This window comes from Podarcis erhardii (genome assembly GCF_964252035.2).
Source record: "Podarcis erhardii genome assembly, chromosome: 16".
In the NCBI taxonomy this organism is placed as follows: Eukaryota; Metazoa; Chordata; class Lepidosauria; order Squamata; family Lacertidae; genus Podarcis; species Podarcis erhardii.
The window spans coordinates 37,112,956-37,131,042 of NC_138514.1; the positions used below are offsets into that span (position 1 = coordinate 37,112,956).

General features: G+C 51.3%; 1 protein-coding gene across 18 annotated transcripts in view; it reads left to right on the top strand.

Moving 5' to 3' along the window:
• MYO18A (myosin XVIIIA) overlaps window positions 1–18,087 on the top strand; it is a 148,339-nt gene that overhangs the window by 80,339 nt on the left and 49,913 nt on the right. For all 18 annotated transcript variants that reach the window (XM_081844027.1, XM_081844028.1, XM_081844012.1 and 15 more), the window contains 8 exons: window positions 1,268–1,409; window positions 3,080–3,239; window positions 4,495–4,681; window positions 5,606–5,843; window positions 11,440–11,549; window positions 12,303–12,368; window positions 14,586–14,714; window positions 16,455–16,598. In XM_081844027.1, the coding sequence (XP_081700153.1) occupies window positions 1,268–1,409; window positions 3,080–3,239; window positions 4,495–4,681; window positions 5,606–5,843; window positions 11,440–11,549; window positions 12,303–12,368; window positions 14,586–14,714; window positions 16,455–16,598 (1,176 nt within the window). The remainder of the gene's footprint in view (window positions 1–1,267; window positions 1,410–3,079; window positions 3,240–4,494; window positions 4,682–5,605; window positions 5,844–11,439; window positions 11,550–12,302; window positions 12,369–14,585; window positions 14,715–16,454; window positions 16,599–18,087) is intronic.

Consider the following 18,087-nt stretch of genomic DNA (forward strand, 5'->3'; position numbering starts at 1 on the left):
AAACTACAGGAGCGAAGAGTGCTCTTGCACCCGGGTCCTGCTCTCAGGCTTCCCTTTGAGGCTTGTGAGAACAAGGTGCTGGACCAGGTGGTCTCCGTTTGGCCTGATCCAGCAGGCTCTTCTTATGAACATAGGAAGTAAAGGGACCCCTGACCATTAGGTCCAGTCGTGGCCGACTATGGGGTTGCGGTGCTCATCTCACTTTATTGGCCGAGGGAGCCGGTGTACAACTTCTGGGTCATGTGGCCAGCATGACTAAGCTGCTTCTGGCGAACCGGAAACGCCGTTTACCTTCCCGCCGGAGCGGTACCTATTTATCTACTTGCACTTTGATGTGCTTTTGAACTGCTAGGTGGGCAGGAGCAGGGACCGAGCAACGGGAGCTCACCCTGTCACGGGGATTTGAACTGCCGACCTTCTGATCGGCAAGCCCTAGGCTCTGTGGTTTGACCCACAGCGCCACCCGCGTCCTGAACATAGGATGTTACCTTATGCTCAATCAGACCACCAGTCCTTCTAGCTCAGTAGCATCTGCTATGTCTCTCCAGCGTTTCAGGCAGGGGGACATTTCCACCCATCACGGGTCGAACCTGGGATCCTGCATGCCAAGCAGGATCCCCCTCTCACTAAGCGATGGTCCTTCCCCTTTTCTCCTGAGTTTGGCAACTTCAGGTACCAAGGGTGGCAGCTGCTGCAGCACTGACGCCTCTGTGTGTGTGTGTGTGTGTGTGTGTGTGTGTGTGTGTGTGTGTTGAGAGCAGCTGCTCCTCCAATTGCTCCCTGCTGAGTTGCGGGGAGTAATTTTGCTGCTTAAGCCTCCAGATTGAATTTCTACCGAGTAAATGTCTTGTGCGGGAACATTTTACTAGACAATGTGTGTTTCTCCTGTCTCTGGTATTAAGTATTGATTCTTCCTGGGCAAAGTATTTGTTTTTAAAGCTGGAGCCGAGCACAAGGCTGCCCCCGCCTGCCCCCGGCTTTCACCACTTCATTGCTCCTAGGGGTGGGCTTTCCCAGGCAGGCTTGTGGCAATGTGTGCAGCTTACGCAAGGGGAGGAGGATACCCAGGGTGTGTGTGTGTGTGTGTGTGCGCACGCATGGCTAGCAGTACACAGTGCTGCCCCCAGGAACGGGGCAGCCCCTCTCAGGCAAGATGCTCCCCCCCGCCCCCTTGCCTCCCTCCCTGTCCTACCACACCCAGCTTTCTTGGTGGAGGTTACAGACCCTAATAACACAGCGGGGGGTCTTGGGCGGCTCCTACCTGCAGGTCCGCTCCCTGGCCCGGACCGACGAGGCCCGCGGCCTGCTGTGGTTGCTGGAGGAGGAGTCGCTGCAGCCCGGAGGCAACGAGGACACTTTGCTGGAGCGGCTGTTCACCTACTACGGCCCACAGGACGGAGACAAGAAAGGTAAGGCGCAAGGAGGGCTGGCCTTAGCTGCGATTCCTGCATCACTGGGGATTGGATTAGATGACCCCTGAAGTCCCTTCCAATTCTACAGTGTTATGATTCTATGAAAAATAATTTAAAACAAGGGCTGTAAAGGGGTGAAATTCTGCCGACTGTCTCAGGAAATGCCTTCTTCCATATGAGCACCACCTGCCCCCTTCAAAAGTAGGAAGATTCAGGACAGGTAAAACAAAGTCCTTCTTCTTCATGCATTGCCTAGCTGAACTATGGAACGTGCTCCTAGGCATCGGTGGCCACCAACCTAGACGGCTTTAGAAGAGGATGGGACAAGTTCAGTGGCTGCTAGCCAGGATAGCTCTGCTCTGCCTCCACAGTTAGAGGCAGGGATGCTTCTGAATCCCAGTTGCTGGAAACCACAGGAGGGGAGAGGGCTCTTGTGTTCAGGTCCTGCTTGTGGGTTTCTCATTGTGACAACTGATTGGCCCCTGCAAGAAGAGGGGGCTGGACTAGATGGGCCCTTGGCCTGACCCAGCAGGCTCTTCTTAGGTACTTAAAGTGCTTCTCATGGCCATTTGCCTGTTTTATTTTGGAGCCCCTCCAGATGCCCCTTTTATCATGCATTCATGGTTATTTGTGCTCCTGGTGGCATCAAAGCAGTACTATGCCATCCCGTTTATAATTCTCTTTGCTGTTGTGAATCATAGAATTGTAGAGTTGGAAAGCTTTGGGATGGACATAATGCTTTGTTTCAGCCCTGTAACTTCCTGCTGAAATACTGCAACTTTTAATTCACAAATGTGCTGGTTTATTTTTCATTGTCAGCTTTTGATGCTCCGTAGTTGTGCAAATGCCTCTCTAGGCAGCAATTACGCCGTCACATTGGGGAAGCATCACACAACAACTAACAAAAGAGGAATGATGTGCAGACAGCTCAGTATAAATCCACCACCACTGCCCTGTTGTTGCAACATTGCCATGCAGCTTGTTTCAAAACTGGTTTTCATGCCATGTTGTAAATTGTTGTCACTGTTGGGATACTGCCAGGGAGACAGAGTCCATCATGGTTCCACGTCGCCTCCGGGCGATCCATTGATCTCCCGTAGATACAGTATCAGTCAATTAGCGACACGAAGCCTCAGAAATAGCTTGCCACATTCCAGAGCTCGTGCACGTTCTATCAGCAGAGTTCGCACAACGAAAGATGCACTCAGGACAGCATATTTACAAGTTTATTCAGCGTTGGTCAGAACAAAGAAAAAACATGACTGCCTGCTTCGATGTCTCAGGCACAGAGAGAGAAACGAAAGCAATAGACAAACAGAAACTTCCTGTGAGCAGGAAATACGTAGGCTGTGACTCACAACAGCCTGTCCCCTTTTTAAGGTGGAACGGAAATATCCTAACAGTCACCCCACCCTGGGACCTTAGGGTGAAGGGTGGGTAATAAATCAAATTAATAATAATGCAGAGGGCACCCACAAAAAAACAACCACCACCACCTAGTCTGAAGCAAGCGCCCTTAAGCCTACATTTAGTGCGGGGCATTGGGTAGAGCCCTCTCTGAGTCCTGGACCTACAGCAGTGTCTGATTTTGGGCATACCCAAGCAGGCCAGATGTGAGTGAGGAGCAGTCTGCTTGACAGTTTGTGCCTTGCCTTCTCTCTTTGCAGGGCACAACCCGCTGCTCCGAAGCAGTAGGCCACGGCACTTCTTCCTGGGGCACAGCTATGGCACCAACTGGGTGGAATATGACACCACGGGCTGGCTGAACTATGTCAGGCAGAATCCTGCATCCCAGAACACTTTGACTCTCCTGCAGGAGTCTCAGAAGTAAGTTGCAAGCACATTATCCTCTCTCTCTCTCTCTCCCTGCTTTGCTCTCTCTGTGTCACCCCTCCTCTCCCTTCCTCCTTCCCTCCTCTCACCCTTAAAAATATATATAATAGTTTTTATTAAAGATTTTCTTGGTTTACAAAAATATGTGCATTGTCCCATTTTTCAGCTTGTAAAGTCTTTTGTACAGATCAGTTACATTTGTTATGAGACAGTAGTGCTTTCTCTCCTCCCCAAATCAGGTATGAAAGGGTTGCAGTTATGGCAAAGCCAAACCCCTGTTTTATTTAACACACCTGTCCACTGGGGAAGCAGGATGCTTTATGCCTGTGCCTCTTAGGAACATAGGAAAGTGCACTTGATCCATCTAGTTCAGTATTGTCCTGACCGGTTAGAGTTGGGGTTAGGGGTTAGGTTTAGGCAGCAGCTCTCCTGAATTTCAGGTAGGGCTCTCTGCCAGCTCTACCTGGAGATGCCTTGGATTGAACCTGGGACCTTATGCTTACAGTGCAGGGGCTCTGCCGCTGAGCTCTGGCCTTATCATAAAAATAAAGCAAGGTGTTGTCATGCTGATGAATACAGTGGTATCTCTGGTTGTGGACGGGATCCGTTCCAGAGATCCTGATGTTTCCGCAAACGGAGGGACCACTTCTGTGCATGCGCGCATGGCGGTAGACCGCTTCTGTACATGCGTGTGAGGTGAAACTCAGAAAAATACTTTACCACATTCACATCCTGAAGGAATTGTAACCGGAGGTGTGCGTATCCAGAGGTACCACTGTATAGGAAGCTGCCCTTTGCAGAATCATTTACTTTGGTCTGTTTGGCTCAGTATTGTCCACACTGACTGGCAGCGACTGGGTTTCAGGTAGGGAGTCTGTCCCAGTCTAAGAAGAAGTGCTTGTTTCATTCATCACCGCGTGTCTGTGTATGTGTTTAGCCCCATGCTGGTATCTTCATGAAGACGCTGGCCCCAAGCTACTCTTGCCCCTCTCTTTCCCCAGAGCAGGTTTTATTTCCCTTTCCTTTCCTCGCCTAACCCGAAGTGGGGTGTGTGTGTGTGTGTGTCCCTGATTATCTAGTGCTCCCTCTGCTGGTTGGAAGGACAATCGGTGCAGCCTGGAGTCCCCTTCCCCAAAGCAGCTTCATCCCAATGGCCTTGAAGAGAGTTGGGCTGCTAGCTGCTCCCGCTGTTGCGTCCACTCCTCCATCTGGCCGTGGTGCTGATTCCCTCTTCTTCCCACTTCCTCAGGAAAATAATCAGCAGCCTCTTCGCAGGCCGAGCTGGAACAGGAATGGTGCTGTCTGGGTCCATCGCTGGCCTGGAAGGAGGCTCTCAGCTGGCTTTGCGCAGGGCCACAAGCATGCGGAAGACCTTCACCACGGGCATGGCAGCCGTGAAGAAGAAGTCAGTCTGCATCCAGATCAAGCTGCAAGTGGTAAGTCCCCGTAGCTGGCCCTGTGGCTGACCAGAAGGAAGCACGGCGTGGTTTTTAGTGTGGCCCAGTACTGGGCTGGCCTTGAAAACGCTGAGAGAATGAAGACGAGCCTTTTGGGGAGAGGTTGGCGGGGATCACTTCTTCCCTGCAGGGCCTGCTTGCCTCAGTATCTGACCGCCTGTTTGTTTTGAGGCAGCTCAGTCCCATGGAAGCATCTGTTCCTAGGAGGGGGCTCAGCATCTGCATTGGCAGAGGAGATGTCCCTTTCCTAGCGCAGGATCAAAAGGGCCTTTCCTCTGCCTTTGCAAGCACTTGTGCTTGTCATTTATTTACTTACTTAGAGCATTGGTATCCTGCTACTCAGCCAAAATGGCTCCCAGAGCAGCTTACATGCAGCCAGGTAAAACAAGACGGCCCCTGCCCCTGCAGGCTTACAGTCTAAAAAGCATGATATGCAAGGGGAAAGAGGGAGGGATGAGGGAAATGAAAATGAAAACTCAAGCATCAATTTCTAACCTATAGTTCCTAGAATGACCAACAGGCACAGTGCAGGGGCCAGAGGCGCCTGATGGAGCTGGGCTTTTGGCAAGAGCTGATAGAAGGAACCTTCTGCTTCCTATCCCTCCCACTGAGGAAGTTTGCTTGAATGGGTGCTTCTGGGCGACAGTAGAGGGAGAGGAGGACTGATGGAGCTGGCCTGTCACAGCAGAGCTGATACAGTTGCCCCCTTACTGGTTGGCTGAGTTTGGCATGATTGCCACCTGACCTGCCACAGCAGATCAGGCTACACAGAGCACACACAAGCACACTCACGGCCCTCTGCAGATCCCTTTAGCTGGATCCTGGGGTCTGCAGAGAGGGCTGATCCATCCCATCCCAGACGCCCTCAACTAATTCTCCCTCCCTTTCCCCTCTTCCCTTCAGGACGCGCTGATCGACACCCTCAAGAAGTCCAAGCTCCACTTTGTGCACTGCTTCCTGCCCAAGGCGGACAGCTGGAGCGGGGACTCCAGAGGGCTGTGCACGCGGAGAGTGAGCACCAGCGAGCTGGACCTGCACGGGGAGCACTGCGAGGCCGGCCTCATGCAGCTGGACATACCCCTCCTGAGGGCCCAGATCCGGGGCTCCCGGCTCCTCGATGCCCTTCGGATGTACCGCCAAGGTTGGTACCCTGCCCCCCGAAGCAGGTGTGTTGTGATCACCTGCAGGCATGTGCTGTGGAAGCAGGAGGCGTCGCTCTGCCCCTGCCTGTAATGAAGTCCCTGCGTTGTATCCAATGGAGTGCTAAGTGAACATGGCATCAGGGCAAGGAAGAGCAGGGCATGAAGAGCTCCTGGCCAGGATGGCTATGCACTGCCTCCCTAGTCAGAGGCAGCGATGCTTCTGAACACCAGTCCCTGGAAACAGCCAACAGGGAGAGGGCTCTTGTGCTCGAATCCTGCTTGAGGGTTTCTGATTGGGGCATCTGGCTGGCCACTGTGAGAACAGGATGCTGGGCTAGGTGGGGCAGTCGCCTGATCCAGTAGGCTCGGATTATGTTCTACTTGTGCCACAGGATTTCCCCCTTTCTCCTCTCTGCCATGTCCCCACTCCCCAGTCTCTTCTAGAGGTTTTCCCTACTCTCTGGAGCTGTTAGGGAAGGGTACAGGGCACACAGGGGAGAAGGGGAGTCCCTTTGCACAAGTGGAAATTCTTGTGAGTTCCACCCCCTGGATTCCCTGAAGTCACATCCTGTTGGGGCTGCAGGGCAGTTCATTCATCTGTGCCTTGCACTGGGGGAAATTCGAAGACACAGTAGGCCACATGCTCATGTGTTTGAATTAGAAAGGCAGAAGGAGAATACCTGGGGCTCACCTGAAACTTCTCCACTTCCCGCATTCAGTTGGAGTTGTCCCCTGAGAAGCACTTGGAAATCTGTGGGTAGTCTCCTTTCCCCATCTGATTCAACCCCCGCTGCTGCAGTTTCTTCCTCTTATTAGTCAGGGACCATGTAGTAAACTGGATGATGCACCATAGCCAATCAGGTTTGACTGCGTGAGGGCACAGGTGAGGGCAATGCAAATAAATGTATGATTTGCAAGGAGTACAGGGAAACAGAACTGTTCTTTGGCACCTGGAAAAGAAATGCTTTTTCAAACCTGTAGCCCTGACAAACACGCCTTCCTTTGCCTCTAAACTGTCGCTAGTAGTCTATTCCTCCTGCCTTCCTGCTCCTCACACCACTAGTGGCAGCTTCCGTCCATATCCCCCTCCGCCCCTGCTCCTTGGGAAGACCCCAGAATAAGCGCCGTCCTGCACTCAGCCTTCCGAAAGATGTGTGGGGGAATTGGTGTTTATTATTTCAAAACCAGGTTGTTAGTGCTCTGAAGCAAGATCAATGTTTGTGTGCAGCGCCCAAGATCAATGGCCTGGTGGGGGAGGGGAGGGGGCTCTGCTGCTCTGGTCGATGATGCTGATGATTAATTAAGACCTGAAGAATCAACATCGCTATCTCTGCCCATAAATTTAATTGCAATCCGTACACAGTCAATAAGCTGAATCCATTCTAGTTCCCGCTGCCTGCGGGTGGGGTGGGAAGGGGGTGCAGGTGGGCACGTGCCGCGTCCCAAGCCGGGAGGAGGGGGGAAGCAGTGTGGTTGGACCCCTTTTCAACAAGGAGGGACTCGCTGTGCAGAGGAGGAGGGATGGGGAGCTATGGGGCAGCCCTCCGCTTTCATTGCAGGCTTTCCTCAGAGGGCTTGGTGCAAACGGAATGGGTCTGTTGGGCTTAACCATCATTCTTCCAGCCCTACAGACCCTCTTGGGTGCTGAGATCTGTGGAAGGGTATTTCCTTCATGCTCCGAGGCTTGGAGGGGGGTGGCCCAGGGGGAAAGGGCCTTTTCTGTGGTGGCTCCTCAGCTGTGGGGCTTCCTCCCCACAGAAGTGCCCTGACACCATTGCGCAGCTTCTGGAAATTGCTGAAGAGACACTTCTTTACCCTGACTTTTGGCACTTGAGGTGTATGCTTTTAGGACCCATCTTATCTTTATAATTGTAAATTGTTTGTAATTGGTTTTTAATACTGTGTTTTAATGCTGTATCTTGCCATGGGGCCTTACAGCGAAGGACAGGTCATTAACATGATAATCATCATCATCATAGCAATAACAGCAGCAACCCTGGGCCCTTCCTGGTGTCTTTCAGAATGGTGCATTCAGGTTGATGTATGTTCATGATGGTATCGGGGCAATTATCCACTATCCCGCTTTCAGTAGTGTTTGTGCCTGCAGGCTTTTGGGGGCATCCATACTGCTTCATTGCCAATCCACACTCACCCTGAACCTTCCTGCTGGAATCCTGTGACATTTAATGCCCAAAGTGCACCGGCTTATTTTCTGTTGCACAATAGTTGTGTGAGCGTCCCTCCAGATGCCAATAGCACTGGAGAAACGTTGCAGAGCTACTAATAAAGCAGAATGTGGAATGCACACCTACCACTATTGACACTTTCGTTGTGTCAGTGACGCGTTGCAGAATCTCCCTGCAGAGCCTCTACCAGTCTGGAATGCAGCTCCTGTCTGTTGCGAGATGAGGCCATGACTCATCCCCCACTCATTGAGTTGAAGGGAGATTTTTTGGGGGGGTGGGTGGGTGGGAAGGAATCTTTGCACATAGCTTTGACTTTAGTAAACAATATACAGTTCGTTCTTAAACCGAAACTGTTCTTAAACCAAGGCGTGCGTTCCCTAATGAGGCCTCCTGCCGCCCGTGCCCTTCCACCATTTGGCTTCCATTCTTAGACTGAGGTAAAGTTCGCAAACCGGGACACTACTTCTGGTTTTGCGGAGTTCATAAATCCAATACAGTGGTACCTCGGGTTACATACGCTTCAGGTTACAGACGCTTCAGGTTACAGACTCTGCTAATCCAGAAATATTACCTTGTGATAAGAACTTTGCTTCAGGATGAGAACAGAAATCACCCAGCAGCATTAGATAAAGTGGTGCTTCAGGTTAAGAACAGTTTCAGGTTTAGAATGGACCTCTGGAACAAATTAAGTTCTTAACCCGAGGTACCACTGTAGTTTGTAAACAGGGCTGTTCTTAAACCGAGGTACCACTGTAGTTTTAAAACTTAGTGCATCTGCAGCAGCACGGCCGGCACCTTCCTCTGCCCCAGCTGCAACAGAACATGTCCTCTCTCTCTGCCTGAGCTCCCCCGGAGAGTCACTGCAGGTCAGAGTAGGCAAAACAGGGCTTAGATGAACACATCTGGCCTAGTGTAAGGCATCTTCCCATTGCTCTTTCCTCCCCGCTTCTGGGGAACCATTTGTTTTTCTTGCGCACTCAAGCTTTTATCTCCCCTGGAGATCCGAGCCCTAATCCAGTGTTTAGACTCATAACTGCGAGATGAGAAGTTTGCTGAGGTGCCGCTTGCGAATGTCCTTCTGTTTCTAAACAAGCTCTGCACCCCTGGACGGTTGCCTCCTGCAAGGCTCAGTTCTGGGGGTGTTGCGTGTCATCAAACGCCGCCGCACCTTGCGGGCTACAGCTTCTCCCCCCATCCCAGAGAGCTGCTGCACAACCAAAGATGGCAATTGACACGCTGAGCGCCGCCTTATAGCGAGGCCTTTGGGGAGGGGTGGTTCATTCTCCTGCTCTGTGTCTCAAATGACTCCCTGGCTGATCTCAGCATGCCAGCCAAGTTTTTCCATGCCAGGGGGAGCCTCCTCTCCCTCCTCATGGCCATATTTGGAATTTGAGCGTGGGGCGGACCAATCCTCTGTCAGTCTACTGGTTTTGGGTTGAATGGGAGCTGCAGGGAAGATAGCAAGCAAAGGCCTGGCCACCTAGCTCCTTCCTTCATGTCGGTGTGTGTTTGTGTTTTACCCTCAGCATTTGGTGCTGTCAGAGGCATGTACGTTCCTTTTTAAATGTGGAGATGTGCATTCTGGTTTGTACTGTAGGCTGCCGTGCGTTTACTAAAGCCACAGAATCATGGAATTGTAGAGATGTGAGGGGAACTCCAAGGGTCATCTACTCCAACCCCCTGCAATGCAGGAGAGTTTGGGTGATGCCTGTTTTCTCCTCTGTGCATCTCTCTCTCTCTGTGTATACTAGAATAATAGAAGTGTCGAGTTGGAAGGGGCCTCACCTAGTATAACCTTCCTGCAATGCAGAAATCGCAACGTGAAAATCCCGGACAGGTGGCCATCTGACCTCTCTTCAAAAATCTCCAATGAATCATAGAAATGTAGAGCTGGGAGGGGGAAACTCCAGGGGTCATCTAGTCCAACCCCATGCAGTGCAGGAGGAATAGTTTAAAATTCCTGAACAGATGACCACCTCCAGTGAAGGAGAGTCCACCGCTTTCCAAGGGAGCCCGTTTCGTTGTAGGGCGGCTCTTGCCATTGGGAAATTCCTCCTACATTTCAGTTGGAATCTCCTTTAAGAATGTAAGAATCTTCTGGATCAGGCCCACCTAGTGGAGCCTCCTCCTCCTCCTCTCACAGCGGCCAGCCAGAGGCCTGTGGTCAACCCTCACACGAGCCCTCTGCCCTCCTGCAATCTCCAGCGACTGGCACTTGGAAGCATCATTGACTCTAGCTGTGGAGGCAGCGCATCGTCATCATGGCTAGAAGCCATTGATAATTTGACTCCCGTCGGTTTGGGTCGTACCCTCTGGAGCAGCAGAAAACAAGCTTGCTGCATCTTCCATGTGACAGCCCTTCAGATATTTGAAAAAGCCTTTTTTCAAAAAGCCGCAGGAGAATGTTTTCGGCAGAAAATCCCTGTGGCTTTGTTTTCTTGCATTGTGCTGAAGTTGTAGTTCCTTTTGTGCATCTTCATGAAAGATGGGGAAGCTTCTTGTTTCCCGTTGATATGGTTATTAGCAGGGCGACAACATTTAACCATTTTTTAAAAAGTGTTGGCTTTTCTGTATTTCTAATTTTGTGATGTTTTAACACATTTTTTAAAAGAAGAAGCTGGTGGTATGTATCAAAGTCTTTGAAGAAGCCACAAGAGAATCTTTTGGCAGAGAATTCCTGTTGCTTCTTTTCATGTTTGTGCTTGAAAAACAAAACTTATAATTGGGCAGTAGATGGCATGCAAATATCTCCAAAGGGAGCCCAGAGAGAAAATTGAAAACAAAATAGTAAGATAATACAGACAGCAGTTAAAACCAGCAGAATAAAAACTTCATAAAACAATTGGCCATAAAACCTGGATAAATAAAGATGTATTGATGTGTTCTAAGACGATGCCGGCTGTGACATACAAACACATCACAAACAGAATATTATTCTGTGCTTCAGAGAAATTGCTGTTTTTGAAACCTGTATGTACTTTAAAAACTTGTATGATTAACCTACAGCTGACAGCCATGAATTCGTATAGTGGGGCCTCTATGTACAGAAGCAGTTTACCTTAGTCTACTAGCTATTAGATGCAAACAGCATGCTGTCATCTTCACCCTCTGTTTGTGAGCATCTGTCTTCTTCCTACTGCTAGAAGCCACTAATAGCCATCTCCTCTGTGAATTTCTCTAATCTTCTCATCCAAGTTGGTTGCCGTCACTGCCTCCTGTGGGAGGGAGTTCCATAGGTTAACAATGCACCATGGGGAGACGTTTATTTTGTATCGTCCCGGATCTTCATACATTCCTCTCCACTGGAGGACCCTGAGTTCTAGTATCATTTCCTCCACCCCGTGCTCTTCTCCCCATTCCAGCCATGCTCCATTAATGCCCCTCTCTGCTTCTGTGCCGCTCCCCACAGGCTACCCCGACCACATGGTCTTTGCGGAGTTCCGGCGGCGCTTTGACGTCCTGGCCCCTCACCTGACCAAGAAGCACGGGCGCAATTACATCGTCACAGATGAGAGGCGGGTATGTAGGCTATTGAAGCTGAGAAGAGGGGGCGGCTGCATGTGCAATGGACAGTCAGGAAACGGGCCCAGAACTCTTTGGGCACTAACAGGGTCCTGTGCGGCCTGTCTAGGGGTGGGGAGCAGCGCAGCTACATCGGAAGCTGCCTTCCAGCAAACACTTGAAACACCAATATACAATCTAAATAGATTCCCAGGAGTACATCATTTTATGAAGTTCCCTTTAAGATCATAACCCAATGTAAATTTAAACCTCTTAGTCCACATATGTTCCCACTGCTCTGTCCGTATATCACAACCAAAAAAATTTGCCCGTTTAATCAGTTGTTGTTTTTTAACAAAAGCAACATACAGTTTTTACGAAATTATTATTTTTAATGAAATTTGTATACCGCCCTTCATCTGTAGATCTCAGGGCAGTTCACAAAATAAAAATAGAATATAAAAACACAAAATACATAATGGAAACAAGAACCAAACCAAAACAGAAAACTGTCTTCCATAAAACCAGACTGTTAGGCTATCCAGACCAGTGTTGTCTACACTGACTGGCAGAGGGCTCCACTGGGTTTCGGTTAGCAGCCTCTGCCAGCCACACCTGGAGCTGCCCTTGAGCTGCATGGAAAGCTGGCACTCTGCAGCTGGTCTCCAGTTATTGGCTGCACTTCCCAGCATGCCCTCTGCTAATGTGGTTGCTGGTGCTTGATGCGCCTTTCTCTCTCTCTCTCTCTCTCTCTCCCCCCCCCCTTCCTAGGCTGTGGAGGAGCTCCTGGAGTCGCTGGAACTGGAGAAGAGCAGCTTCCACATGGGCCTGAGCCGGGTAAGACCAACCTGTGTGCCTTCAGGGAGGGGCCTGTCTCCTCACTCGGGGAGGGGGGGTTGGAGAAAGGTCTGTGGCCAGGCTGTGAACGGTGGACTGTGCCCCCTCCAGGTGGGAGGGTTGGGGGAAGGCGTGTCTGGAGAAATCCGATTGTGTGGGCAAAGGCACACTTCTTTGCAAGGCCCTAGAATCAGTTGATGCTCAGAGCCTGCAGAAAAGTGTAGGGCAGGTGAACTTGGCTTGTCTGGAACAAGCCTTAAAGGCTGAGTCAAAAGGACTGGGGGGGGGGCTCATCAGGCCCCTCGGTGTGCTGGAGCATGACTTTGTCAGCCTACCTGGTAACTTCCAGGCTAGACTACTGCAACATACTCTATGTGGGGCTGCCCTTGAAGATGACTCGTAAGCTTCAGCTTGTCCAAACTGCAGCAAGCATTTGGCAGTGCCTTCGCCCTCAGAAGCTTGGGTGGTGGTGGCCCAGACAGAGAGGGCCTTCTCTGTGGCAGCCCCTAAGCTGTGGAGCGCCCTCCTCACAGAGTTGCATCTGGCACCTTCCTTATACAGCTTTTGGCAAATCCTGAATACGCCCCTCTTTCCCCTGGCATTTGACACATGAGGTGTATGTTTTTAGGACTCACCTTATTTGTATGGTTGCAAGTTGCTGTAAATTGTTTTCAATGTTGTTTTTCATGCTGCAAAAAAACCCCAGGACCTTACAGTGAAGGGCGGGTAATAAATAAATAAATGACTGGGCCTAGAAACGTTTATCTTTTTTGCAAACAGAAATGCAGATGGTTGGGAGCTTCATTCTCTGACTTCCCCCCTTCTAGAATATGCACAGACTGGCATGACTTGCCCTTAGGACTGAGCTGTGTGTGTGTGTGTGTGTGTGTGTGTGTGTGTGTGTGGCTGGGTACCTCACTGGACAGGAGCCACCAGTGTCACAGGGCAGAGGACACAGCTGCTGCAGCGCCAGTTTCTGGCCTGCTTTTGGTTCATCGGAGAGGGGCCTCTCTTCCTCCTGTAACTCGGTCAGAGCCGTGCCACTGCTGGCTGCCTCACCGCTGGCTAATGCGAGGGGACAGACTTGCCCGGCGTGGGAGGGGAGGAGGAAGCGAAGGTTTGTCACAACAATTCAGCACGCTCCGGGAGCCTGTGGATTCAAAGTGAGCGGAGGGCAGGCTTGGCTGAGCTGGGCACGTACTTCCCTGCCTTCCTTCCCCACCCCCTTTTGAAAGCGCCAAAGTGAAACTAGCCTCTGGTGCTGCTCAGAGCAGAAGCTGGGCAGCAGCTCACTGGGCAGTTAGCTCCCAGATCCCCCTCAACAGAAGCAAGGCGGGCTGCAGAACTTGCAGGGTCCGTGGCCACACTCTGCCTCCATGGTCAGAGGCAGTGATGCCTCTGAATACTCAATACTGGTCACTGGGAGCCACAGGAGGGGAGAAGTGTTCTCCTCTGCCCTCCTGTTGTTGTTTTTTTAAATTATTTGTTGAATTCTTTCAATATAGAGTCATACCTCATGCTACGTCCGCTTCATGTTACGTTCTTTCAGGTTATGTCCTGCGGCGACCCGGAAGTACCGGAAAGGGTTACTTCCGGGTTTCGCCACTGCGCATGCGCAGACGCGCAAAATGACGTCGCAGCATGCGCAGAAGTCTGCTTGTGCAGACGCACCACTGCGGGTTGCGCTCTTTTCATGTTGCGAACAGGCCTCCAGAACGGATCCCGTTCACAACCAGAGGTACCCCTGTATAACAACAACATAGCTCTAAATACCCTACCCTAACCCAGAGCATGGTGTTTAGGCAATGCATACACAATAGCAACCCAATAATGTAAGTTCTTCGCCCATGGAGAGTGCTGTTGTGCTTAGATCCTGCTTGTGAGTTTCTCATTAAGGGTGTCTGGTTGGCCACTGTGAGAACAGGATCATGGACCAGATGGGCCCATTGGCCAACAGCCCACCTAGCTCAGCATTGTCTGCCCAGACAGGCAGCAGTGGCTTTCTGGCATTCCAGGCAGTGATCTCTTGCAGCCCAACCTGGAGATGCCACTGGGACTTGAACCTGGGACCTTTTGCGGGCCAAGCAGGTAGCTCTACTACTGCTGCAGCTCTTCCCCTAAAAATAAAGATTCTAGGCCTCATGGTTTTGAATAGAGTGCTTTGAATTAACCTTCCCCCTTTCTCCCTTCATCTTCTCCCCCACCTCCCTCAAAAAGGTGTTTTTCCGGGCAGGGACACTGCCCAAGCTGGAGGAGCAGCGGGATAAGCAGATGAGCAGAAACATCACGCTTTTCCAGGCGGCCTGTCGGGGCTTCCTTGCACGCCAGCACTTCAAGAAGAGAAAGGTATTCTGGGGGTGGGGGCAGGGGGAGCCCTTAGAAGTCCAGGAGGGGGGGTGGAGGAAGGGGAATTAATGTCAGCCTGCCTCCATGTCTCTGTCTGTCTCTCTCTCTTACACACACACACACACACACACACACACACACACACTCCCCCCATCCTGCTCTTGCCACCCCTCTTGCGTTTACGTCTCCTGCTGGCGGCCTCCTTGCTTGGCCTAAAATGGGCAGCTGTGCCTCCCACAGGCACTGGGCAGAGGCCCAGGATTGCAAGCTCTGCACAGAGCACAGCTGGGAACTCCCCAAGTTTAGGGAAGAGGGATCTTTAATCCTCTAGCAGGTATGGAGTCTCTCTCTCTCTCTCTTTTTCTTTCCCTCTCTCTGTATGGGTGCACACGTGCCTTTTTATATCTGTGTGTGTATGTTTGTGGGGGGAGATGTCTCTCATGACATTAGGGGGCGGCTGTGAGGGTCCCCTCCATCCTTAGGAGAAGAATAGGAGGGCAAGTTCACCTTCTTCCAGGCATGGGAAGGGAGTCCTGGGCGTGGGGAAGGAATCCTGCAGGGGCTCTAGAACAGAGGGGCACGTTTGTCTCTCTCCGTTGGGCTGGGATGGCGTGGAGCCTAGGAACATCAGAAACTTCCTTATGCTGAATCACACGCATGTGTTCATCCAGTTCAGGATTGCCTCCACTGACTGGCAGCAGTGGCTGTCTGGACCTTTATGCAGGAAGGAGGTTCCTAGCCTCGCCCCCCTCCCAGAATATGCTGCCAGGAATTGCACCCGGGGCCTTCTGCATGCAGAGCAGATAGCTCTACCACTTGGCTGCAGCCCTTCCCCTTAAAAAGAAAGAAAGATTCCAGTCCTCATGGTTCCAAGAGCTGATTTAAATGCGAAGTTGCCATAATCTTGCAGCCAGCTTCATCTAGCTCAGTGTTGCCTACACTGACTGGCAGCAGCTCGCCAGAGTTTCAGGCAGGGAGTCTTTCCCCCCAGGGTTGAACCAGGGTCCTTCTGCATGCAAAGCAAGCAGCTCCACGACCGAGCTTTCCTGTTTTGCTTGGGGGTGGGCGGCGGAGCTCTTTGCAGCGGCAGGGCGGGCAGAGGCCGTTAGCGTGCAGATTAAAGAGCTGTGTCAGCTCCTCCGCTTATTACCGAGTGCATAAACGAGACGGCCAAGCAGGCCCAATGTTTTCGGCAAGATTAGGCTTTATGGCCGGGGTTGGGGGGGTGGCTGCTTTGCCAGCGGGAAACAGTAATAAAGGAGACGGAATGATGACTAATTTTAAGATGGGAAAGCGTAACTCCCTTTCTTGCCTGCAGATTCTCCTCTCGTCTCGCAGAAGAGTTCAGGAACACCCCCACATGCACCCTCGCCTTAGGCTTTCAATTTGTGTTGTAGTTTATTGCATTTTGTATCCCACCTCTTTCTCCAAGGAGCTCCAGGTGGCATATGCAGTTCTCCCTACTCCTCCTTTAAACCCCACAACAACCCTGCGAGGTAGGCGAGGTTGAGAGAGGCAGGAAGTGGCCCAAGGTCACACCCAGTGGCCAAGTGGGGATTTGAACTCTGGTCTCCCAGGTCCTAGTCTGATGCTCTAACCATTGCACCACACTGACCCACAGGCCAAGGCCTCCCATTGGGGAAGTGTGTGTGTGTGTGTGGGGGGTTCGCTGCTGTTTCCAGGAGGGTTTTCTTGACCCGGTGTCCTCCTCTTTCCCCCCCCCCACCCCAAATGATGCAGATCCAAGACCTGGCCATCCGCTGTGTGCAGAAGAACATCAAGAAGAACAAAGGAGTGAAGAACTGGCCCTGGTGGAAACTCTTCACCACCGTCAGGCCTCTCATCGAAGTTCAGCTCACGGAGGACCAGATCAGGGGCAAAGATGTGCGTACGGTCTCTGGGCTGGATGGGGAAAGCTGTGATGGGGGCAGCCTTATGCTGAGTCAGGTGATTGGTCCACCTGGCTTAGTGTTGCCTACACTGACTGGCAGAAGCTCTCCAAGCTTTCAGGGAGGGCTGTTACTGTTATTACATTTATTTCCCCCCTTGCCTCCAAGGGGTTTATCGTCTGGCATTGTGTCTACATGCAGGACTTGGATTTTGCCAACATCAGGGGTGGACAAGCGTTTTTATTCCACCCTCTGTACCCAGAAGCGGGCCATTTTTTAGCAGGTGGGCGAGGCCACCCGCTTGTTGCACTTGGCATCGCATGATGCCCGCTGATTCAAATTTCAAGCCTGGGAGCGAGCCCAGGCTTATCTCTCATCTTGGCGCTGTCCAGCACTGAGATCACTGATAAGCTTCTCCTGCTGCCGCTGCCTTTTACCATCAAAGGAAACAGAGGTTAATCTCCAATCTTAGCCCTGTGTTGTTTAGCTCCAAGTGTTGTGTCTAATGCTAGTCCTGCTCGGAGTAGACCTGAAGGTAATAGACACAGCTAAAGCTCATTATTTTCAGTGGGTCTACTCTGAGTAGAGCTCAGTTGGCGACAACACCGAGATTGGAGAGAAGAAACCCCCTTACCTCTAATCTTGGCACATAGCACTACGGTCAGGGAGAATGGTTCTCTGCACCTGACATCCTGTGACGTCAAGTGACTGACAGGTGGGTGTGCCCGGAATGACCTCTTGGGCCAAATTCAGAGGCTTGGAGGTTCCCCAACCCTGACCTGTTTAGTAGCAATTATCTTACCTGCCAAAAGTGGGCAGAACACCAGAGGTGTCTGAGGTCTTCCCTACTTGCCAGGTATTTAACTGGAGGATCATTGCAGCAGAGACTTCTTTTTTCAACTCCACATTAGAGCAGCTAAAACAGGGGTCAGCAAACTTTTTCAGCAGGGGGCTGGTCCACTGTCCCTCAGACTTTGTGGGGGGCAAGACTAGATTTTTTTGAGGGAAATGAATGAATTCCTATGCCCCACAAATAACCCAGAGATGGATTTTAAATAAAAGCACACATTCTACTCATGTAAAACATGCTGATTCCCGGACCATCCACGGGCCGGATTTAAAAGGCGATTGGGCCGGATCCGGCCCCTAGGCCTTAGTGTGCCTCCCCGTGAGCTAAAACATCACCAAATAGTGTGCAAGCTTCTGACTTCTCCTCCAGAACTCTTAATCCCAGGCTAGTTAGTAAACAATTCAAAGGAGCCGGGTGAGGAAGGAAGTTGTCTGGTGGTGAAGCCATCATCTTGCGTCTTGTAAGAGCCTTGAGGGAGGAGGCAGCAGACACTCCGATGAGGCTTAGATGATGCAGGGCAGGTTTCAGGTTGCCCCGAGGCCTTTTGGGAGGGAGAAACGCACAGCGGCTCATTTCCCTGTCTGCAGATGAAAAAAACAAGCGGCCTGTTGCTCAGGTCTGTCTCTATCCTTGG